This window comes from Caretta caretta, chromosome 7, assembly GCF_965140235.1.
Source record: "Caretta caretta isolate rCarCar2 chromosome 7, rCarCar1.hap1, whole genome shotgun sequence".
Classification (NCBI taxonomy): Eukaryota; Metazoa; Chordata; order Testudines; family Cheloniidae; genus Caretta; species Caretta caretta.
In genome coordinates, this window is record NC_134212.1 from 22,413,038 (window position 1) to 22,438,199 (window position 25,162).

The following is a 25,162-nucleotide window of genomic DNA, read 5'->3' on the forward strand; positions in this document are numbered from 1 at the left end:
TTACTGCACAACAGAAAAGTCAGAAACCATTTGGGCTTTTAGTGAAAATAGATTCTGCAGAAAACGTGAGAAACGTCAGAAAACAGCTTGATGAGCCACCATGGGGTCATGATCCTGAGGCTGAGAACCCTGCTTTATCAGAATCAGCAACAGAAAATGTGACTTCACCCTGACTAACGCTTCATGGCATCAGTACCCAGACAGCACTCACTGTTAGCCAGAAGCTTGATGGGGCAGGTAATCTAGCATTCCACTGAAGTGTTTTGACCATTGCTGGAGGAAGGATACTGGCCTAAATGTACCAGTGGACCAATGAGGTATCATAGGAGATGGACCAACGGCTTATGGACCAACGGTCTCACCCACTCCTAGATGGCCCACTGATCTGATTGGGTAGGGCAAGAGGGGGGCATATGGGACTAGATGGCTCATTGGTATGCTCAGCAAATTCAGGCAACCGTATAAATTGGGACCCAAGGGGATTCAAAGCCAGGCACCCAGACTAATGGCAGGTGCATTATCCCAGCATCATCTGAAGTGCTTAGTCATCTCCCGCATTCACATGTCATCCACAGGGGCAGGACGTTCTTGCACAAGCCATACAAGTATCTCCCGTGCTGCCCTCAATGGCAGGGGCTCCCAGTGCATGCAAGGGACGTACATCACTTCCTGAGGTAAAAGCAAGGCCTGGCTGGACTGAGGTGAGCTTTCCGGGTAGCAGCTCAGCCATTCCCAGAACAGAAACTTACCAGGCACTGTGCTCAGGATGGCTGCCTTTAAACATTTCCCACAGGCACATGCTAATATTTGTTTCCCTAAAGATATTTTGAAAAAATTTCAGGGCAAAATGATCAAATGTACGGTCTCCATTTTTGTGCGGGGAGAAAGTAAAGCTGCAAACTCTGAGGGCAGATTGAGGTCCCTTCAGCAATCAGGTTCTTAATACCTTCACAGGCTTCTCCTTAAAAATAGCGCTGTCCTCGACAATCAGGCCTCGCCACTCCCAATACCTGTAAATACTGAGTGCAAATCCCACCCAAACCTTGCTTTATCTCTCGTGACCCCAGAGAAATGAAACGCCAACGCAATTCAAAGTCAACATTCTGGCACTGATTATTAGCATCATCATCATTAGCTGAATCCAATCTCACTGAGGTGGAACGATGCTGAGTCAGGCATTTGGGTGGGAGCAGATGGCAGCGTAACACCTTCAGGAGATGAACATGAGCCCCACTCTATCCTATGGTACTGAGAGCAGCCAAGAGGTCATGTTAAGATGCTTATGCAGGGCAGTGCCCAGCAGGGGTTCCAGCTATACTTGGCACGGGGAGGCTGGAGGCTCCGCAGATTCCGACAGAGCTAGACAGTCTGACTCTTCACCCTCTAAGGAGCTGTGGAGAACAAAGGTTTGAGCATAGACTTGCCAACTACAGCAGGCCCCAAGGGATGGATCCACTGTGCAGCTGAGGACATCAGATGTAGTTTCTCATCCGTTTCCACTCAGATTCTTTCTTACAGGATAGAAAACACCTTTCATCCACTTCAGGAACATGAGGGCAGAAAGACCAAGCCTTGAGCCTCACAGTTTCCAGCCATCTTCTAAATTAATGGCCACTGAAATCACACCAAGATCCTCCAGGGCATGCTGTAAGGTTGAGTTTGCCTGGGAACCCAGCTGCCTGGACCACGCTGTCTGAAATGCCCTTGATAGGAGGCGGAACTCTATGGCAGGTGAAGGCATGACGAGGGGCTCCCATGGCAGATGCTTGCATCCATGGCTGCAGTACAAGATCTCCAGCCAAAAGGAAGCAGAGAATCCTTTCTGGATCAAGACTTATGCAGGGAATGAGGGGCCACAATTATTTTTCAGTGAACATACTGACATCTCTAATAGACCGACATCCCATGGATTGCTAATGTTCCAGCTGGATGCCTACAAGCCAAGAGATCACAGCTTGCATAACAGTGACTCAGGATGCAGCCAGCCTGGAAGCAAAACTGAGTGTCTCTCTCTCCTCCCCCCTTACTGTGTGCTCACCCTTTTAACTCTGTTTCTTCCCTGGAGTGGCCAACTGGCAAACTGCCCTTTTTTTGCCTGGTGCCTGGGTATCATGATGATGGACTTAACAGACAGATCTTCCATTGGGACTGCCAGGTTCAGTCAATCACCCTCCCTTCATTCAAACCCTTCCTTCTGCAAAGCTTTGCAAAGATAATCCTCCAAAGAAAGAAACTGCAGTTACACAACAAAGCCCCACCACAAATGACAGGTGGGAAATCCAACCTCTTAGCCCAGAGAGGATAACCTGCTCCCCACCGGGCAGCCCAGTTCTCTTCTTACCTGCTGTGGCCTGCTAACATTCTTCTTGTGTTTTCAGTCAAATTGAGGTTCTAAGATCCTCAGGGCAGGAACCTTGTCTTTCAATTTGCCTGCAAAGCGCCATGCATGCCCCTATGGAGTTATATAAATATTTAATGCGGAAAACCATTACATGAACATTATTTAGGAGGCAAAATCAAGCAGTCAAAAGTTAGTTAATGCCAGTTTTATGGTTGCCCGTGCAATTTCAATTTAGCCCTTTGTGTGGCCATCCTGTGCACTGAATGATACAGGGGTCCTGTGGGGAAAACGGAACGTGGTCATATAGTTAAAGACTGTATCATTATGCATATGCAGAAGAAGGCAGAATTAAGGTTGCACAGACAACTTTAAATCTGGCATTTCCTAACTTTTGAGTGTTTAGCTTTGCACCCTAAATAACTTTATGTATGTAATTTCCTAGGTTTTCTTTAAAAAAATGAAGGTTAAAAAATCAATTATAATTGACTGTTACAACACCCAACCATACATCACAAGTAGGGCTTGAACCAGGAACTTTCAGCATTGCAGCACAGCCATCTACTACTTGAGTCACAGAACCTGCTACATCAGCTAATGACAGGAGAAGGCTAGTATCCCAGAATGGGGGATGGGCTACTGGGCAAGGTGCTAGGCTGAAGGATAGTTGGCGGGATCCTGGCCTGGTTCTCCCCCCCTAATCCCTGCTATTGCTGCTCTGGCAGCACCTGGGAATTCCCAGTGTAGTGGCAACAGCTGCTGCTGCTGCTTTGACAGTGGCATGGGCTCTGCCTTACAATTTTCGCATTCAATTATTATTTTAGAAGCCTTCCAAACTTTTCCTGAGGAGCAGACATGAGAGAAGAGAAATGGCAATTTTCAACACTTTGTATCTCAGCAAAACCTGAATAGATTTTCAGGAACAAAGAAAAGGCACTTCTCGAGCCCAAGGGCTTTCTCCTTGATGAATTTCAAAGGTCTGCTGCAAACAATGGAGGTTAGAGCTTTTGACAAGGATCACAAGAATCTCTTACAATAGAAAACGTTAGGCAATCTCAAAACAGACGTCACTACCAGCTCCCCTATAAACAATCATAAATGACTGCCTCCAAATGGCAACACCAAAACAAGACACTAAGGGGCTCCATTAGCAGGCAGATGCCCTGGCCTCCTGAACTTTCCACTTCCTAGAAGACCACCTTCCAGCAGATAGATAGTGAGACTCTTCTGCCATCCACCTGTGAAGGATTCTCCAAAGAAAAATCACTGCATTAACCAAGCCCTCTTCAGTATGATGTTCTCTGTCATGCTTACAGATGCCTTTCCTGACTGTGACACCAGGATCGGCATCAGATACCGGACTGATGGCAAGCTTTTCAAGCTGCTGAGGCTACAGGCAAAGATGAAGGTACAGGAAGTGACTCTTCGTGACCTTCTGTTTGCTGATGACTGTTCCCTGAATGCCAAATCTCAGTCTGACATGTAGCAGAGTATGGACTATTTATCTTCAGCTTGTGACAATTTTGGTCTCACAATCAACATCAAGAAGACAAAAGTGATGTACCAACCTGCACCACGAAAGCCTTATGTAGAGCCTGCTATCACAGTAAATAGCCAAACCCTGCTGGCAGTGGACAAGTTCGCCTATCTTGGCAGTACACTCTCACATGTAGTTCACATCAACGATGAAACCAATGCCAGAATTGTCAAAGCAAGCATGGTCTTTGGCAGACTATGTGCAAATGTGTTGGAGCACAGAGGCATTAAGCAACAAACAAAACTGAAGGTCTACAAAGCCATCGTGTTGCCAAATTTGACGTATGCCTGCAAAACCTGGACGATGTACAGACACCATGTTATGAAGCTGTCTGAGGAAACTGATGAAAATAAGATGGCAAGACAAGGTTCCAGATACTGAGGTTCTCATACAGGAAGATATTCCAAGTATCCATCCTCTGTTGATGAAGTCACAGGTGAGATGGGCAGACCATGTCACCAGAATGACAGATGAGTGACTGCCAAAGAAGATCTTTTATGGCGAGCTAAAGGAGGGAAAGCGCTCTCAGGGAGGCCAGAAGAAACGTTTCAAAGACTCCCTCAAGTTATCATTGGGGCGCTTCAACATTGACCCAGAGTTTTGGGAAGATCTCGATCAAGATCGTTCTACCTGGTGAAGCCTCATCCATACTGGAGCTGCAGCCTATGAGCAGAAGAGAACTACTAAGGCAGAGCAGAAGTGCCAGCAGTGTAAACCTCACAATAGCAGCATGTCCTCTGTTAATCAAGTAACCCATAGTGGCATCTCTTGTTCAGTGTGCCATAGACAGTTCAAAGCTCAAATTGGCTTGATCAGCCACTCACGTGTTCACAGAAACCAAACCAATCAGTGATGTCATTGTCATCTTCGAACTCAAAGGATGAACAACAACCTAGAAGAATCACTGCATTAATCAAATCCTCTAACCATGCACAATGAGGACTATGAGGTCTGAAATCCCCCCATATGCATATTGCAGACATATTGTATATACAGCAAGGAGGAAGCAATGCTGACATCACTCACCTTTCTACCCAGCTCTTATAGTTGGGGATGTCCTTGGCATACAGTAGTTTGTTGGAGGGAGAGTCTTTCCCTAGCTTGTGCTCAGAAGTTGAGCAGGAGTCCATGAATGTCTGTGCCACCACAGATAGGCAAGCATCAGTAATACTGTTCTTGTGAATGTCAAACACGAACTGGGGGTTCTTAATCACATTCACCCAAAAACGCAGAGGTAGACTGAGGAAAGAAAGAACAGAGATGGTCACTGCAGGAAACAAGCCCCCAGACAGGAGCTAGTGCAGACAGAGCCCCAACAGTTTCCTGAATTTTGCAGATTCAAGCCTGAATTTGGCAGAGTCTTCTCCCCCAACCCCACAAAAAGATAAGCAATTTGGGGAAAAAATTCATTCACCTATAGCCCTAATGGCACCCTGGATACCTGGGCTACCACACCCTCAGCCTTATCCTGAATATGGTCATTTCTATCCACTGGGCACAGTAAGAGAGAGGCCTCGGGGGAGGAACTTCTCGACCTTGTCAGCAATTTCAAAGAGGGCAGAGGTGATCGGGACCTGAGGATGCTTTGGGGACAATGCATCAGTTTGCTGTCAAATGACGATTGTAGGTGCTAGGAAAGATTCCCTAATCACTACAGCCTGCCTCTGTCTGATCCAGTAGCAATGCTGGTTAGGAAGAAATCAGCTCCTATCCTGCAGCTTCCACTTCACCGCACAGCTTTGGTCATAGACACTTCACCCCAGTGGGATCTGTGGGCACGGAACCAGGAATTTAAATGCCCTACCCCTCAGAAGAGCCCAGGCGTTACTGATCAGATGCAGCACCACACAAAGAGGACACAGCTATGATCATGTGCCTGTAACATGAGGATGTCCACCTGAAGTGTTGTATGTAAGACACGGGAGGTAACTGTCCCGTTCTATTTGGCACCAGTGAGGCCTCAGCTGGAGCACTATGTCCAGTTTTGGGCAACACCCTTTACAAAAGATATGGACAAACTGGAGGGAGCAACAAAAATGATAAAAGGTTTAGAAAACCTGGACCTATGAGGAAAGATTAAAAAATTGGACATGTTTAGTCTTGAGAAAAGATTGAGGGGGGACCTGAAAACACTCTTCAAAAATATGTTAAGGACTGTTATAAAGAGGATGAGGATCAATTGTTCTCCATGTCCACTGAACACAGGACAAGTAGTAATGGGCTTAATCTGCGGCAAGGGAGATTTAAGTTAGATATTAGACAAAATGTTCTAGCTATAAAGGTAATCAAGCTCTGAGGTAGACTTTCAAGGGAGGTTGTGGAATCCCTGTCACTGTAGGTTTTTAAGAAAGGGTTAGACAAAAACCTGTCAGGGATGGCCTAGGTATACTTGGCTTGCCTCAGCATAGGGGGCTGGACTTGATGACTAGAGCCCTGCAGATCTGTGGATATCCGCTTTACATCCATGGACCACGTTTGCGGATCGGATGCAGATACAAATTTTGTATCCATGCAGGGTTCTATTGATGACCTCACAAGGTCCCTTCCAGCCCTACATTTCTGTGATTCTAAGATGGGGCCGAGCATCTTAGAGGTCTAGCATCATGTGGACTCAACTTTAGTATTCCTCATAGGCCAAGCCACACAGGAGAGGAGGAAGCCAATGACCCCAGGCGCTGATGGTTCCTAGGTACTCCCCTCCTGGAGTCTACGCATGTAGGCATTCGTTCTACTTTAGGGGTTTTCCCCTCCCTTGGGTTATTGTAGCTATCTGGGGCATGGGTGCTGGTGGAGGACAATCTACAAACCTCATGTACGCAGGGCCTAGGGAGGGTGTCCCTGGAATTTACATCAGTGAATGATGTTTTTAATGCATTCCAACACAGATTTCCTATCCTTCTGAAGAACAACAACACTGCACGGGCTCCTAAAGATTTTGTATGGCATACGGGTCTGGGAGAGACTTTGCTTTGGAATAGTTCCCTGCTAGCCCACTGCCACAATGGGGTCTCCAAGGATCTTAAAGGAAGGCCATCACATTCCTCTCTTTCCTGTCCAACCACCACCTCCCAAGTGAGTTGTCTCCGTTCCAAGTCCTCTGGGTGTCCTTTCCCTCCCCTTTCCTCACACACACTCATAACCCCAAATCCCACCTTATCAGAAAACCAAAGCGTCCACAGCCCATTGATCAAAACCTCAGGAGTCCCGTTTAACCCCTCTGAACACTGCTACTGCCTTAGCTCCTAGGACCGGCTCAGCTGTCCGCTCCTATTCCATGGGAGTGCGTTCCATTCCCATTGAACAGCCCTTGCTTATGCCCAGACCCTATGGCTTATGCCAAATTATGCAAAATCTCCTTCCCCACTTGGCTGATCCTTTCTAAAACCTCTCGCAGAACTTTACAGAGGCCCCAGACAGGCTCATGTGGGAGGAAAATTGTTGGACTCTTTAAGGGACTCACTCGGGCATTTATTATCAGAGGAAAATGTAGGCTACATCAGATATTGAGATAGCAAATCTATGAATCAGATAGGCTCACAGCACGAGAGGGGAATCCTGGCTAGTGACAGACCAAGTGCTTGCTCACAGCACATATACGTGCCCCTCTTCTATTCTATCCTTATACCCAGCCTCCTCTCAGTAGCATCTAACTCTCATTTGAAGGTCCTCAGAGATCAATCCCTGGAATAAAGCTCCTCAGAACCCCTCTAAGCTTCCCTGTGTCATCAACAATGCTTCTGTCTAAGATGCCAAATGCTGGGCTCCCCGGGACTCTTATAATGAGGGTGCTGGATGCACATACATATTTCAATCCGTGAAGGGAGCGGCCTCAAGAAAATCAGCTCCACACATCGAATTAGCACCCAGAGATAAGCGTGAACATTAGTATGCAGGAGCCCGCATCCCAGGCCCTGTGGAACTGGGCTCCCCCCCCACCAACTCCTTCCTTCCTTTAATATAGAAAGCAGAGTTATAAATCAGTTCCGAGCGTTTCCGCACTCTCATATCTCCATTTAAAAATGTTTCTTTTCCTGCCCTGCTAATTGCCGACAGTTACTGAACTATACAAAAGCAATTTGGCTGCCATTTAACAAATGCCAGACATGGGAACGTATGTACTCGTTGCCAGTAGCGGCAAGGAGATCAGAGAGATGAAATCAGTGAGGCAGCAGAAAAGAAGAATGCCGGGCGAGGGGGGAGTTGTGGAGAAGCAAAGCCTATACAAAGCAGAGAGCTAGCCCCATCACATTGCTCACGGAGATCTCATCAACACCTGCCCCCCTTTTCTGGAAGTGATTAGCAAGCCTGATGGGTTGGCTCTTCAGGCTAGGCTAGGGAGGATGCATGTGTGGTATTACACTACCTTCATTACGACATGCGTGGCTATGTGGCAGGCTGGGGTGCATATCACAAACATGGTTAGGATGGGTGGCACGAAAACATAGCCTGGGGTTTGCAAAGGCGCCGAGGGAGTTAGGGGCCCACGTCCCATGAATCTCCAGGTGAGCTGGGCATTTAACTACACAGCCCAGCCATAGTTCAATCACGGAGCACCCAGTACTTCAGGATATGACATTTATGGGAAGGGTGGCATGGCTGGGACTACTTGTTATAGCAGAACGTGCCTGGGGCTCACCCACCCCAAGAAATACTGGTATACAAGTAGGCTTAGGTGTCCTGTGTTTCCAGCTGACCCAGGTCACTTTTAGTGTTAATCTGCCCTGGCTGAGGTTGGCATAACCAAATTTCACCTCAGAAGCTTGGAGATGTTCATTAGCTGGGATAGTACAAATGGGAACGCGGACACCCCTCCCACCCGCGCAATTACCAGTTACTCTTCCAGGTGTGCCGGACGTCATAATCGTTGATCTGATGTTTGTCGGCTTGTTCGTCCAGAAAGTCGAACATGTACTTGATGGCCAGGGGCAGGGCGCTCCCGCGGTGTGCCGTGCTGAAGATGGTCTCAAACAGGTCATCTACGAACTTCTGCAAGGTGCCCTGGAGATGAGAAAGGGAGAGTGGCTGCTAAGTACTGCCCAGAAAGTCACGCACTGGAAGAAAGGAGAAAGCAATGGGGCTAACGATCAATTTCAGATCTTAACCTGACTGCTACCAACAGTAATGGGCCATCATCTGAGATGGGGCTGGGGGGAGGAGGGCCGAAGCCAAAGGAGGTACCAAGGAAATCAGTGGAACCACACTGGTCCTTAATGGGGAGAATACACTGTGGTGACAAGAAGATCTCACAAGCCTGCGTCAGAAATTCTGGGGTGTTGTCTGGCATCATAACTCAAGCCACTACATGTCCACCCCAAAAGATAAATATATTGTGCTGCTTTACAACATGGCATAGTCCCTCCTTCATGGTCACTGCCCTGTCTGAATAATGAGGGAAACCCATTCGCATTATTCATTTTTCTATGGCGCTGTATTGTTTGGTTAGTGGATTCCAAAGATAGATGTGGTTGTGGCTTTTAACCCCTGGTGAGCGGAACTCAACTTGGAAACCCAACTGAAAGGAACTACTTGGAATTAACTAATCAAATGAAAAATACCATATAGACCAAGTGACTCCCATTATGGTATCTGAGTCCTTCACCAACATTAATGAATCTACCCTGAGCTCCCGTACGAGCTGGGGAAGTATTATCCCCACTATACAGATGGGGAACACAGACACATAAGTGCTAAGTGAACCTGGATCTCCTGAGTCCTGATTCAGTGCCGTAGCCACGAGCCCACCCTTCCTCTCTAGGTCAGTCTCAGACAAACAGCAGCTGCTGTGCTACAGAAGGTTTGGATCATGCCCAAGTAAGAGGAACTTGCCCTGATGCCAAATGTATGAAGTACATCATCATTATTTCTTCACTAAGCACCTCAAAAGTGTGCTAGGCACTATACAAAGAAACAAGACATGGTCCCTGCCCCTGAGACATTACAGTCTAATGTCTCTGATTTGCTGCCAAAAGCACCAGGTCCATCCCAGATAGAATGCACCGGCTGTGTTATTGACTACATTATCTCTGCGAGGGCAGAACATATTCGATTTGCTTCTGAATATTCCAGGTTTGTTCTACCATGCCACTGATCTCCACCAGAGCTGGAAATATAACAGCAGTGCAGGTCACCAGCAGTGAAGGAGTTAAAGTCCACAGCAGATTGCTACAGTTGGTTTGGAGGAAAAGGAATACCTTATAGCATGTGTATCTCAGCTCCTGCAATTAACAGGGGTCCCTCCCCTCAAAGCACAGCAGTAGGGTTTTGTCTGCCTCTCCTATTGACCGTACACGTGGCAACGGCAGAATTTAGGGCATTTGTGTCCTAAGCTATCCCAGCCCCTCTTTTGCAAATGCAAAGCACTGGTAAAATGATAACATCTCTCACCACCTGAACAACGAGCACTGGGGAAATCAGTGTTTGCAGCAACCAGTGGATGGGCGGAAGCTTTGCTTCTTCAATAGCCTTGCTGCAAAACTGGGCTTTGCAACTATTTTCTTAGCCAGATGTAATGGGTACTGCAAGTGCTTGGTTCGGTGAGGAGACAGCAGGAATGAGGGTTGAGCCCCACTGTGGAGCTTGGCACTGGTGGGGGCTGAGTCTGGAGATAGCAGGGCAGGGTTATCCGGTGGACTATGGAGACAACAGGGAAGGGGCAGAGCCACCTGGTGGAACTCAAAGGCAACAGGACAGATGGGGCACATTTTGAACCCTGCTGGACGCAGCCGTAACAGTGGGAGGTACAAACCTCTGGGGCCAAGCTGCTGGGAGATCCGGGGGGAGGGTCACAGTAGCTGCATGAACCTAATTCCAGACTGCTCCTTGCCCATAGGAGACATTAAAGGCATCTAGCCAGAATTATCTATATTTGACCTGTACTGTAACCAGGCAAGGAAGCTGGCTGGCTGGCACAATCAAGGGGATCCCAGGAATGGTTCCCAGTCAGCACCCTCATCTCCCACCTCCCCTCCCCCTTTGAATGCAACCAGGCAGCCTTGCTTCCCAGTGCTGTACCTTGGTGGCCAACAGACGGGTCAGATAGATCTCAGACACCATCTTGCTGCCCCGGTCTCCCTCCCGCTGGTCCATGTGGTCATGATTCTTCACTAGGTGCCAAAGTTTGGTGCCACTCTCCAGGTCCGGTGTGATCATGGGGGTCCGTGAACGTAGACTGTCGGGGCTGCTGGCTGTCCGGAGCATGCTCTCTATGGGAAAATCAAACGCAATGGGAACTTCCCTCCTGACTGAAACCCTAATCCTTGTCCGCTTCCCCTCTACCTCCCTTCCCTTCGCCTGCAGACAGGTGTCTACAGCACAACCACACCCACACTCTGGCCTCTTGCTTTAGTCTGAGCAGACTAAAAGGTCCCTTCCAGCCATGGCGGAGGCACACTGGCAGGACAGTGCAAGCAAAGTTGCTCTGTGGCTCCTTGTACTGTACCTGTTCTGGGGTGCACAAAGGACTTCAGGCTACAAGCTCCCAATGCAGCACCTCTTGTGCACCCGAAATTCACGTACACAAAACTTCCTTGGCTCGGACATCCCTGTGCCTATTTGAGTTTGCAACCTGTGTTTTTGCTGTCTAGGAAGGGAGATCCCTTAGCAGCTCTCCCTGTTTGCCCTGGATGTACATTTCCCCTGTGTACCACGTTGCACCAATAAAGGAGATGGGCATGTGGTTACCGGAAGCTGTGTTCACAGTCTGGATGGAGCCCAGAGCGAAGGAGAGGGCACAAGAGAGCTGGGAGGTTTGGTGATGCTTGTTTCAATACATCATGCATTCTGTAGTCTGCCTCCTTTTCTGTTCTGTGCTTTGTGTACACACCCTTGTCCCTGGCCCGTCCAGAAGGGCTGTTCCCGTTGGCTCCAGAGAGCAGCCTGTGGGATTTCCCCCACACTCACCGTATCTGCTGAGTGACTTGGTGAAGGTGGAAGAGTTAGAGATGTTGTACGCCGAGTTCTGCTTGGGCACCAGTGCCACAGAGGAGCCATCAGTCACCTAAAGGCAGAGCAGAGTGACCAGAATGTGACTCACGGAGATGCACAGAGAGGTTCTGCACAGCAAGGGGAATGCCACTGCAGCAGTGAGAAACCAGTAGCTTTTGGGGTCCACTAATGACACAGGAAACTCTGCGCCCCTTCCCCCTGCACTGCACCTCTAGAGCACCAATCACCAGCTAATGCAAATCAGAACCACCGTTCTCCCCCGACTCCATACAACAGAGCCTCTGGAGGTAGCAAGATCTTGAACCAATGGGAATCCCAACAGCTGCCTTGAAATTCAGATTAGATAATAGGGGTCCCTGATCTGGCCCTTCACTGACCCTTGGGAAAGGAAAGGGTTCCCCAACGCCGTGATGCAGCCCTGAAACAATCTCCTATCCTGTTACACACACCCACACACAGTGAAGGCCTACACACACACACACACACACAGAAGGCCTACACACACACACTGAAGGCCTCCAGTTGCAGTCTCATCCCTCCATCTGGGAAACACTAAACGGGATGCTCATCAGAACCAATGGATGCTGTTCCTTCACTCGCCGGTGGGTTTGCTGGGCAGGGAGATGAGCAGCTTCATCTCCACTCTGTGAGGCTCACAGGTGTTGCCCGCCATCCCCAGACATCGAAACACTGGGCAGTGAACCTAAGTCTCCAGATGCCCAGCCCACAGCAGTGGCCATTAGGCTCCCTGGCCTGGTCTCCCTGCAGCACTAGAAGTGAGGGACATGGACTGGCAGCCAAACCCAGTTCCCACAACATGCTAGGGAAGAAAATTAAACCTCCAGGTACCCAGGCTAGGCCAAGTTCCTTGACAGCTGGCAACTGCCCACTGCCCTACCCCAGTGGTTTACCCCCGTGGGCGACCTGACCTGGTAGTGGGCAAGGGTGTTGAGCCTTTTCCAGTCATTGTCTATCTTTGTGGTCACGTCTTCATCCTGCAGAATGATTCGGGCCATCCTGCCCTGCCGCCACTCTGCACCGATGAAAGAGAAAGGCAGAGAGTTAGTGGCACTCTAGATGGGACACAAAACGAATGGGAGAGGAAGAGGGAGAGAGAAGGAGCAAGGCCTGCTGAGCCCTGGCACAAACAGGTAGGAAGCTGCTCCCTCTACAGAGTATCTAATGCACTGGGCATGACGTGGGGTAAAAGCCATTTCTAAGCACCCAAGTGAAGAGACCGGGCATCAGTTTGGGCCTGGCATCACTGAGCTAACTTTACTCCTCTGTTCTCCATCCTCCTGCCCCTCGCTGGGAATGGGATGGGTCATCATTTCTGGTCTCCTCTGCTCTAGTCTCAACCCACTGCCAGGAATGCTCATCACAAACCAACCCAGAGATGTCTCCAACCCACTGTCCTCCAGTTCTTACAATGCACAGTTTTATTCCCCAGGTTCCTCCCATCTTTGTTGTCACCGTGAGGATTCCTCCGTAGTTTGCAGCTGTTGCTTTGAGGTCAAAGCCACTAGCACCAGAACCCCAGCCAAGGTGGACTGAATGGTTCCTCCCCTGCTTTGAAGCTTCAGTCAATGCTCCTTTCAAAACATTCCCCAGTGTCGCTGTTGGGAGATGTGTGGCTCTCCCGTCCTCTCAGAGAGCCAAAACCATAATCTCTACACTGCCTGTCCTGGGCAGCCCGGAGGGTAGGAGTCCAGGCCTGGGAATTGCAGTCAGTGTGGAGCATTTAACACCAAGCTGTTCCCATCATACACACTGCTGTGTGTACTCTGCATACTGAACAGCTAGCCCGTAGCTACTGGATACATTCTCTATGGTATGCAGCAGTGGATTAAGACAGGATCAGATGCAATGGCCCCTCTGGGTCACGTGTTCTACAGGACACCTACATTGGGTGCTCTGCCTCCACCTTCTCTGGAAACAGACTAGCTTGAAGCCCCTCACATTAGGCTCTTCTAGTCAACATTGATTCTCCATCTGTCCTAGCCATATGGCAAATGCCTCTGACTCTTAATCTCACCCAGGTCCATGTCTCCTGCCTTGGGTCTCTGGGAGTAGGGAACGCCCTTGTAGACGGCATCTAGCAGCTTCTCCTTCACCTGTGTGATGGTGTCGCAATTCAGAACCTTGACAGGAATCTCGGGGGCATTCTCATTCTCAGGGTTCACGCAGTTCAGTGTCTGTACAACACAGAGAAGCAGAGAGACTTGTGTGATGGGACGCATCTCACCTTCGGCCAGGAACATGTAGCCAGGGACACAGGTGTCACAGCTGTCTACTGGCTGTGCCTCCACATCCAGGGGCATTTAGTTTTGAGGAGTGGCAGCTCTGAAGCATTCCCCTGACCCCCAAACTGAATATAATTAACCCCCTCACTCCAGGAAGGCAGAGAGATATCAATAAGGGGATCCCAGCAGCCAGTAAACTAGAACAAACCCGTAAAACTATGCAATCCCGAGCCACACCCATGCCTGGACATATTCCAGAGAACGTGGAGTAGGAGAAGTCCCTATCCCCACCTTCTGGAGAGCATAACATGGGACAATCAGCAGTGCCAACTTCACAGATGTCTTGTTGGGACAAAGCAATAGATGGTGCTTCAGGGAGACTATTCCTACATAATCTTAGGCCTGGCATACATTGAAAAATTAGGTTGGATTAACTAAATCGGGCAAGGGTGTGAAAAATCCAAGCTCCTGAGTGGGGAGATGGATTTCCTATGCCAATGGGAGAACCCCTCCTGTCTACACTGAAGCGCTACAGTGGCCCAGGTGTGCCACTATAGCGTTTTAAATGTAGACAGGCCCTTAGCTCTGAAAGGTAAAAGCTCAATTCATGTTCTGTGGATAATAGGCAATAGAAGGGTAACCAACCCCCCCGCCCCCATGCTTCCAAAGCAATCCAAGTGAAGATAAGCAAGGAGGAGTCAGCACTGGGTTTAGTCATGGGAAGGGTTTTATTGAATCACCCAGAGGGGGTTGGACAGACAAGGCAATCAAGGTGGGTGGGGTGGGAGAAGGTGAGAACTAGTACCTAATTCCAGGCTCTGGAAAGTAGGAAGAAGATATATAATACCCGCAGCTATCTCTGCCCTTTGCACAGACACCATCACCCTACCCCAGAAAACCCATCGGCTGATTGGTCCAAGCTCCTGCCCACAACGGGCTACGCTCAGTAGCATCTCCTTCCCCCTCCATCTCTGTCAGAGCCCCAGGGTGTGTCGGTGCACTGTATACATCCCTCCAAGAGGGGGACTGACGTGTTTTAAGCTCTCCCAGGTCTGCTGTGATGGCGAGCCTTGTCATGCCACACCCACCCTCCCCAGGACACGCGAGGAACAACACGGTCAGGGTAAGAAGCATGACCAGGGATGCTAGAGAGAGAAAAATGAAACATAAACTGCTCTCTGCAAAGTACCTTGGGCGCCTTAAAGACCTCGTTAAATAGCTGAACCTAGGGGTCCTGGCAAGAACCAGTCCTGGGCGAGGCTCCCGCCTGCACTAACCAGCATTTTGTAGTCAATCTGCTGCCGGATCAGCTTGTCTTCGCTCAGCGAGTAGCGGGCCTCTCCGGTGATGGCGTCAATCGGTCCCTTCTCCATCTGCTGTTTGATGGCACAGTACAGCATAAAGAGAGGCTCTCCAGCACACTCCTGTGGGGTAAAGGGAGGGGGGAAGAGCGAGAGGGCATCAGACACCAACCCTAACCCTTCAAGGAAGCCCTCAGCTACTGCAAGGAGAAGCAGAATGAAGGAGTCTGCCATGTCCTCTCAGGATCAATCACCAGTGTGTGGCCTTCTAAATACTGTCCCCAGCACTTGCCAAGATAGTCCCAGGCCACCTTTCTGCAGCTCTGTTACCAATAGCAAAACGTGTTATGTTGCAAAATGCTTTGGGGAGCATCAGCTATAAAACATTGCCTTAGGTGTGCACAAAAATGACCCATGCTGTGATCTCAACAGCTGGGGCAAATGGAGGCAATTTACCTTTTTTATCGCCCTCAGAACCAGCTGCTGTTTGTTTCATTGCTATTTTTAAATTAGAATCATAACCCCTAGCCCATTCCCACAATGCTTTCCAGCCATTCTCTGACGAACCCTGCTCACGTGGGGGAGACGCAGGCAGAGAGGTTAAGCTCCAGATCAGAGAGTGAGTCAGCAGCAGAGCTAGTCTGTGCTCAGAGCACCCCTCTACATCTGATCTGGGCAAGCTCTGTCAGCCATCTTGGGTTTTCTGAGCTTGTGGAGTATAATTGATGGCCTGAACTGGCCAAGGGAAACCACCCATGAACGGGACACCCTGCCAAAGGGGGTGGGGAGAGGTATCATCATGGACCCTATCCAAGGATTACAAAGCGGGAGGACCCAGGATTACACCCTTAGCTTCCTTTAAGAGCCAGAAGGATAAGTAGAAAACGCTGATATTACGGCGATGGGGACCACTGCCAGATTCAAGAGGCAGAAGGATTAAGAGGCCAACTAACTACCAACAACCTCATTCACCGGCTTCTCAGTGGAGGCTTGGGCCGAGTGATAGGGTTTCCTTCAATTCACCCAGTCATGTAGCCACCCACATTGCGTGCTTAGGAAGCAGGACATGTCCTCACTGTGAAACAACGTGCTAACCAACTCCTCTGCAACCCTTCAGCCACCACTGCCCCAGCATTCACGGCCCCGTAAAGAGGGGAAGGGGAGACAAATGGAAATGAGCATTACTACAGGATAGTGATGCATGAAAAGGGGCCACAATGGAAAATGTATTAAACTGCAACATTCTTGAAAAAGACAAGGCCAGGCCAAGGGTGTAGGTACGGTACCATCATGCGCCAGGGGCTCTAGGGGAGGGGTGGAAGTGTGAGGAGGGATGGGATGGAAACGTACCGGGGTCAAGGCAAATGGAAGGGGTGAGGAGATGGAAGGGGGCCTGGGAGAGCAGGGATGTGAGAATGGGGAGAGCCAAGTCCCACAGCGATGACACTGCTAACATAGTGCCCCACAACTTGAACCTTCCCTCTGAACTGCCTCCAAGAAGCAGGCTTTACCCCTGACCAAACAGGGACAGGAAGAGGGGCGGGCCGGGGGCTAGAAAAAAATCCAGCAGCTTCCACCCAACCAGCACTGCCCCCCCAACCCGTCCGCCTTACAAATAAATTGTACTTTGGTGCAAAGTGCGGCTGCTCTCCCTGTCACCATATGCTGTTAGCATCTCGTTAGCATCTGCGGTAATTAAAGAGACAGCTGCTAACGAGCAGGAACAGGCATACATCATCCCCAGACCTTCCGACAACACGCCTGTCTTTGAAATTATGTTTCATTTGCAAACTTGGCTTCATTAAGTCAGCTTGGAAAAGAGAGAGAGAGGGAGAAAGAGCCCCAGTGTGGGTGCCATGCTGTTTATTAATAGCTTCCTCGTAATGCAAAAGCAAAATAATGACCGTAAACCAACAAGCCCGCTCAGCAATTCCATTCCAGCCGGCGGAGAAACGCCTGCTTTTCTAGTTTGCTTTCTTTGCCTGCTTTCATGAGAGTAAAGAAAGGGAGTCACTTCCTTTGATTGCTTATAAAAGCTCCTGTAAAACTCCCAGCCGGGGGAAAGTGACACAGATGAAGAATAAATTGGAGCAGCCTTCCTGGTCACATCTCGTTTATCTGCTCCATTCTCAGTACGCAGTTTTCTCCCTCTTGCCGGCAGTCCGGCCCCACTCTCTACAGGAACCCGCTGCCGTAGCAGATTGCTTTTTAAAAATGTCACCCCTGAGCACTGACCCATTTCATTTTCCAGCCCAGTGAGGCTCTGCAGATCCCCCTTTTGGAAAGAAAATGAATGTGGAATACGGGGCTCTCTGTATGCAAAGGGCTGGAGAGACATTAATTAACCAATTTGATCCTTTAAAGCGAGTTTTGCATTCTGGAACGGTGACAGGTTGTCAGCCTAGAGGAAGCAGGACAGCCCAGGCACCTGCAGTGCGAGCTTCCTCCACCCAGCACTGCGGAGACCCCCTCCAAGGATGACAGGTATGTCCCTATAGTCCATTCAATCCTTGGCGTCTCTGCCGAGATCTCCAGCAAGAGGGAGCAATTAGTGCAAATCAGGGTGGTTTTTCCACGCTGCAGACCCCTGTTCTCTTGCAGCTGGACTGACCCCACCCAATCATTTCACACAGGTCACCATTAGATGGGAATGATTTTTGGTCACTCCCTGCCACAATCAAATATAAGAGGTGAAAGGCTCTGTGGCCCATTATCAATGGCCCTGTGCTGGACAGTTCTCCCCTTCCCCAAACTCTTTCTGACTAACTCTCTGGTCCATTCCAAGCAGAAGCAAAGATGACAGACAGAGCCCGGACTGGTTGCCATCTCACTGTGGAGCTGGAGTGCATGACCCCCGGGTGATCTAAAACGAAACCACAATGCACTCCCACTGCTGTGAGATAGTGACTGGTGATCTGGAGCCAGTGTCCAAGAGAGCCAGCAATCAGCTGTTTGCAGCAAATCCCATTCTCAATGTCAGTGGAACCCTGCAAAGCATCCCGTTGGACAGTCCTGGGACAGGCCATCTTAGCCCTATATGGTCACACTCCCCTGAATGAAGGAAAGCATCGCCACCACTTTTCACCTCCTCCCAACCAGGTCGGAGAGAGGGATGTTACCTGAAAACTAGTGGGGTTTCTTTGACTTTGACCAGATGGTTCCCTTAGAAGCTCCCTACAATTCCAGGTTGTTACAGAAAGCAAAATATAAGAGGGGCCCAGGGACACCCCAGTGTGGGATCCCCTCTCTGAAACGTACCCAATGATGTACCGCCCCGACGGCACACAGGGCAGCCTGGCTCTAGAACGCAATTCTGCCCAAGCTTCAGGCTGCACCATTGCCAGCACTTAGTGTGTCTGTGAAAAGGTTACAAAGGAAAATGCTCCTGCAGAAGTTCCCGCGCACACGCAAGACAAGCTGCTGGAAGGAGGCGTGTAAGGGAATGTTTGTGTGGCGCATACATTTGCATGGGGGGGGGGGGGGGGGAGAGGATAGGCCCTAGACAGTCTGAGCCAAGCCAGCAAATGCTCACAGTGTCTTACTGATAAGATTTAGCTCATCAGGCACCTAATACCGTGCATTTTTCAATGCTCGTCTCTATTTTTTTCCCTTCTGCCTTCCCCTGGAGTGTCTCATTAAGAGTCTGATGAATGTTGCTGCAGGGCCCTATGAAAGCACCAGGCCTTAGTGATTCCACTGCTGCTGCCTGTCCCCATTTCCTCCTCAAGAGGTAGGGCCAGGAGACACCTAGGCAGGAAGAGAGAAGAGCTCTGGGATCCTATCCAAGGACCGGTTTCATTCTTACACTGGGTGGCTAGACACCGGCACTGCACTGTGAGAAACAATACGCAATGTCCCAGTTGTGTATGACGACTGGCCGGCTTGCTTTGCTCCTCTGAGTCACATGCTGCCAGATCCCTCTGTGCAGCCGCATCTCCAGGTGCTAGCTACCATGGGGGCACCAGGGGGTGCATCCACCCTGCTAGACCGTGGTCACAATGCACGCAGGCATGGGGGGCAAATGGGTCTGCGAGTGTAAAAATTGCACCCTGCTCACTGCACTCCTGCTGTCATTGGCCATACGTGCTCCTGGAAATTCTTCTTGGGGGAAAGCCGGAGACAAGAGGCCCTGCCTTCTATGGCTTTGCACCAGATCAGCAGCAGCAGCTCACATCAGACGAAGACACCAGGTCAACCGCTAATCAAACAAAAAGTGCATCAGGGCCCTTCAAGGGCAGTTGTTTCTGAGAAGTGTCCTAGCAGCTGTGCACACAAAAAGGCTAGCACGTCCGCATGCCTAATTTACATGCACAATTACCACTACTTGGTGCAAGACATATGTTTCCCTGCTGGCAAACTGTCTGCTGCAATACCTGTTCCATCCAGCTCCAGGGTTTCCTCTCCCTGCCACTTGCAACCCTCACCTCACAGAATCACAGAAATTACATGGCTCTAGCAGGTCCCACCCGTTCCATCTCCCTGAGACCAAGGAGCAGTCCCTATCAGACACATCTTCTAGGGTCTGGTCCAGGCTAATTTTAGGTGTTCCAAGCAAGCAATGAGGCTTCCACCACTTCTCCTGGGTGACTATCTCACAGCCTAACAGATCTCACTGCCAGCAAGTTTGTCCTGGTAATCTGCATACATTTTCCTTTAATTATGCCCCTCGGTTCCGCCCTAAATAATCCTTCTCTTCACTGCTCTTTAGACCCGGGAGACTATCCGCTCCCACTGCCAGTTAGCCAAACATCTCCATACAGAGGAGATGTTCCTGGCCCCTCCCCATGTCTCTCTTTTCCTCTTAACTTCTTAGCGGGAGTCATGCCCCAGGACAGACAGCAGCGAGTGAATTGATTCAGAGGAGCTTTCAAATCAGACAACAATGTATCGAGGTGTCAGCAAGGAGGGCAAAGCACACAGAAGACATCGGCTCAGCATTGAGGCTGAAACAGCCAGACCCTGAACTGCATGTTCAACTCCCAGCAGCATTAGTTGAGCCCTTCACCCTTCACGGAACACAATTTGCCTACCTCAGTAGCTCACTCCGTGGGTTTCATCTGAACGAGACCAGCTCCCGTATGCCCCGCACACGCAGCCAGAAACCCGTTGTTAGAATACGCACAGACACACGCACAGAAACGTGAGGGCCTTTGCAACCCCCTTCGCTCACACACTGGCACTGTTTTCAGGAGCGAAGAGCCAGCTAGATGCATCGCGGGGCATTAGCATGTCCAAGCACTGCAACTGCATGCAGTCACAATTACACGAGCAAATCAGGTGCACAAATGCACTCAATTGTATTTTACAATAGCAAATCTTTTCCAAAGGTCTGGCCCTCAGGAGATCACCTGCCACTTTCCGCAAAGTGGGATTCTGTCCCACTGACCTGAATATTTCCCTCCCCATATGCTGTGGTGAAGGGTGCTAGGCATGGGATCATTTGCTGCCTGCATTTATAATGCCCTTTGAAACCCCGTGTGACGCAAAGCGTGATGCGCAAATGCAAACCCACGGAGTGAGGAGGACACGGCGGGTTTTTAAAGGCAAAACCTCACTCCTCTCCTGCCGTGGGAAAACGACAGACACTGTACAGATATATGTTTATAGATAGGGGCCATCCCTAGACAGAGGCACGACGCGAAGTGCATTTAAGTGATATTATAAATCACCTCTCCCTGGCGATCACTCAGGTCTGCGCAGGCCCTGCTCACCCACACTCCTCTCCTGGAAATGGTTCAAACCTTCTTTATCTTAATGAGGGATGAAATCGCACAAAATCGGCTCCGTGCCACCAGGACTCGCTGAGTAAACGCCAGGCGAGATCCTGGGGAAGCGGCTCTGCTGACTGACAAACAGGCAGCACATTTAACCCAGCTTGCTTCCTTCTGGAGCACGCAGCGGACCGCCGGTCCTACCACTCTGCCAGCGAACTCTGCCGCTGCACTTTCCCACCGCTGCAGCCCTAACGGTGGGGATGGTTGTGTAGACAGCACTCGGGTGGCTTTATCTCCACTGAATAATATTAGATGAGCCAGCGGTAAAAATACTCCCACTCCATTTACACCTCAGCTTCCTCCCTCGCTACTGTGGGTGGAGCTGCGCCCAGGTGAATTATGGCCACCAGGTTTGCAAGTGCAGGGCAGGAAACGCAGAGGCTGTGTGCCAACTGGGTATGGAGATGCAGTGAGCCTGGCTGAAAGAAGGGGGCTCCTTCTAAAGGCACTGACACCTCCTGAACAGCTCGGAATAACAGCCTACTGAGATGCCATTCGGCTCCCGTGTTGCTGATCTGCCATGCTGGGCCTACAGGATGTGGGCGTGAGACCAGCACCTTTGCTGCTCAGAGTCTACCTGCCTCCTGCTATTCATGCCCCCACTCGGCGTCCCCGCCCCACACTGCCAACACATCAGTCAGCACGATGGCAGTTTTGTGGAGTGGGGGGGGTGAATGGCTGGAGCCGAGGGACTCCGCAAGGTGCCATTTCCCTGCTGAACAGCCTTAGCTATAAAAGATACAGAGAAAAGCAAAGCAGCTGACTAGACAGGGCAGGGCAGCAGAACAGGCTCTGCGTCGAATGGGCTACAGAGCATTCACAGCTAGAGCTTGAACAGGGAGGGGCCAATCCTGGGGCCCTGGCTCCTGCATTACTCTGGCAAACTCCCATTCCCGTAAGTGGGGGTTGGGCTGAGTACGGCCCTCAGGATTCAGATGACACCAGCACCGGGCCTTGCTCTAGCACCTTCCATGCAGGGAGCTCAAAACACTGTGGGTATGTCTACACTTAAACCACTACAGCTGCGCCGCTCCAGTGCAGACACCATCGATGCCAACAGGAGTTCTCCTAATCCACCCGCCCGAGAGATACTAGCTAGGTTGACGGAAGAATTCTTCCAGAGACCTAGCACTGTCTACACTGGGGATAAGGTTGGCATAGCTGCGTCTCTCATGGGGGTGGGTTTTCCACACCTCTGAGAGATGTAAGTTCCCAGTGTAGACCAGCCCTTTGTGTTAGGCTAGACAGAATTGGGTTTAGCCTCATGACCCTGCCCTGTGGGGAGGTAAGTCAGAATCACTAGCTCCATTTTACAGAAAGAGGGAGAAACTGAGGCACTAAGTGGGGAAGTGATGTGCCCACGGTCACACAGCAAGTCAGTGGCAGACCTGGGAACCCAGATCTCCTGGCTCCCCATCCACACACCATCCCATCCCAGCACAGAGGTGGTTCCCACAGGGAAGAGGCCAGGCCCTGGCCCCTGGGGCTAGTGGTCTCTTCCACACTCACCTTTAAAAACTTGTACAGGAGGAACGTGAACCAATTCGTCAGCATCTTCTCAGCCACAGACTCCGTCCTGTAGGGAAGGCAGAGAATAAGAACGTCACAACAGAGAAGTGGAGGTCTCCGATTTTTCCTGTAGTCTCCTCAGTCTCGGACCTTTTACCCATTTCTCATCTGCTTTACAGGTCATCCTGGAAGGCAGAAAACTCAGAACAAAGGGGCAGGAGGCGGCAGTAAGAGTCCTGGGGGTTGCTATGACAAAAAACTAAAGATGGTCCCTTTGGGAGTCAATCCCGGCCTGCCACAGGGAGAGCTCATTAGAGAGGAGCCTGCTCACCTCCAGGACTCAGACACAGGAATCCAGCCAAAGGGAGAAGCAGAGCTGGCTCCACACCCTGTCAGCATCACCTTAGTAGGGAGGAGACAGCAGCCACGGCTCCTCCTTAACTGGGGAACTTGAGGTGGATCTCGTAAATTTCACCCACTGGGGTTCATCTTAATGTCTTCAATGGGAGGAGGGCATTTGAGGCATCCAATATGAATATTATAACAAATCAAAATATTACGACAAATCCTAGAACACCATATTTGTCACCATGCTGTACACTTAGGCCATGCAGAACTTCGGCAACAGCTGGGGTACAACTCTGATCTTTCTGCTCCAGACGCTCAGGCCTCTGCCACTTGAGCTAAAGGAGAATCACCATAAGCTGCTAGCAATGCATGGCCTATGACACATGGTTCAGCAGATGTGATTTCAGCCAGTAAAGGCCATCCTTTACAATATTCTGCACAAGCAATGGACCCTACACATGAACCAACTGGAAACTTAGGCTGTCTTCCATGTTCCTTTGGAGCACTGAGCAAGGATCCTTGACCAAGAAAAGGGGGGTTTATCCCCTATGATCGGTTCCTTGCCCATGGAGTGGAGGTGGGCTGACTGGTGATCCTTGGTGTGGCTCATGCCTGTTTCCCAGCAAGGTGAATGTGATGGAGGAGGAGTTTGGAGCAAACTTTGATGGAGCTGTCAGTCAGTGCTAGCTCCGCAAGGTGCTGAAACACAGAGACTGACAGATAAACTGATACTTATCAAACTTCGGGGGTGCAGCCTCTGGAAGCAGCCTCTTGCTTCTGGAAAGCTCAGTTCCAATTTGGATCACATCATGCGCAAAAACACTGTAGGAGAGTAGGGACGGGGAGTGCAGAATTGTTTCCTATGCACATTTGGGAATATCACAAAACCACCTAAAATTCCAGCACAGTTAGTCATGTCCGGACAGCAGAGGGCCTGAACTGGAATAGTAGGGGCTGCAGGTCAGGCGTGAGGTGGACCAACAGATCTGCGTGAAGGGGCCCAGGAGAGGAATAGCAGGGGATGATGTGGGTCAGGATTGAAGTGCACAGACAGAACTGCGTGAGAAGCCTCGGTCTGGAATAAGAGAGGGTGCTACAGGTTGGCGGTGAGGTGATCAGCCGAACTCTGGAGGCAGGGCAGGAATGGAACGGCAGCGAATGATGCAGATCTGGATTGAGGTGAATCGGGCAGGCTGCATAGGGGAAACTTGCATGGTGTCTGCTTGCAACGTGTACGTCCCTGCACGTGAGAGGCCTCGTGCTGTCACCAGGATCAACGTTCTGTTTAACACATTCATTTCTTTAAAAAGCCACTCGCACTTCCTTAAAAAGAAAAAACCCAGACCGTTCCCACTGAAATTCTCTAGTTATGCTTTTTCAGCTGCTCCATCCATTAATCATCAGATCAGCTATTTTCGAATGCAGATGCTCACAAAAGCACAAGCAACACTAATGACCTCGAGAAGGTAACTGTCTTCCCGCTGCACTGGGGGAGTGAAGAGGAACACAGAAAAATGCCTTTATTTAAAAAACAAAAAACCCCAACGCTTGGAGTCCTGCAGACTTTGCGCCGCGTCCCCGTGACACAAAGGAAGCGCCACGTGGGGAGAATGGGAAGGGAACAATTAATGATCACAGATTGTTTGGAGCAGATCACCTTTCCTAGTGTTAATTTCATCTGAGCTGCTTTTGAGCAGTCCTGCCCCCACCTCAGCCTGCTCTTCAAGGGGAGGGGTGCATGTGAGAAGGAGAAGGTATCACGGGAAAGAGGGAACTGGAGGATGAAAATGAAGAAGTTTAATAGACATCCCTCCCCAGCCGTCCGGATTGTACGAGAGTTGCAGAATAGCCCCTCCCGTTCATTTTCAAGTCAGCTTCAGCTTCCCTTGGGAGATTCTTCCACAGTCATGGTTACAAGCGGATGTTCGTATTTATCTGCGATATGGCCAGGTGCCACAGTTAGAGGGGATTATACAACAGTAAAATTACTAAACACCACATCTCTCCGGCCTGGTTAAAGTTAATCCTGTTACTCTTGATGTTCAATCCCACCCCCTTATCCACCAGCAGCCGACTACAAAGGATGGAGGAGGAAGAGCCCAGAACTCAGCTCTCGTGTGAGGGCATGGGGACTGGTGGAAATCGGTTCATTCCTTGAACATAACCAC

At 50.0% G+C, this 25,162-nt stretch overlaps 1 protein-coding gene across 5 annotated transcripts in view; it reads right to left on the reverse strand.

The window, feature by feature from the left end:
* The window catches only part of PLXNA1 (plexin A1), a 330,514-nt gene that overhangs the window by 13,728 nt on the left and 291,624 nt on the right, over positions 1–25,162 (reverse strand). For 4 of the 5 annotated variants that reach the window (XM_048856007.2, XM_048856005.2, XM_048856009.2 and 1 more), the window contains exons 23-30: positions 22,647–22,713; positions 15,340–15,486; positions 13,855–14,014; positions 12,749–12,852; positions 11,775–11,871; positions 10,887–11,077; positions 8,704–8,873; positions 4,902–5,114 (exon numbers count right to left, since the gene is read on the reverse strand). In XM_048856007.2, the coding sequence (XP_048711964.1) occupies positions 4,902–5,114; positions 8,704–8,873; positions 10,887–11,077; positions 11,775–11,871; positions 12,749–12,852; positions 13,855–14,014; positions 15,340–15,486; positions 22,647–22,713 (1,149 nt within the window). Of the gene's footprint in view, positions 1–4,897; positions 5,115–8,703; positions 8,874–10,886; positions 11,078–11,774; positions 11,872–12,748; positions 12,853–13,854; positions 14,015–15,339; positions 15,487–22,646; positions 22,714–25,162 lie in introns of those variants that run through there. The other variant, XM_075130300.1, reaches the window with a different exon arrangement.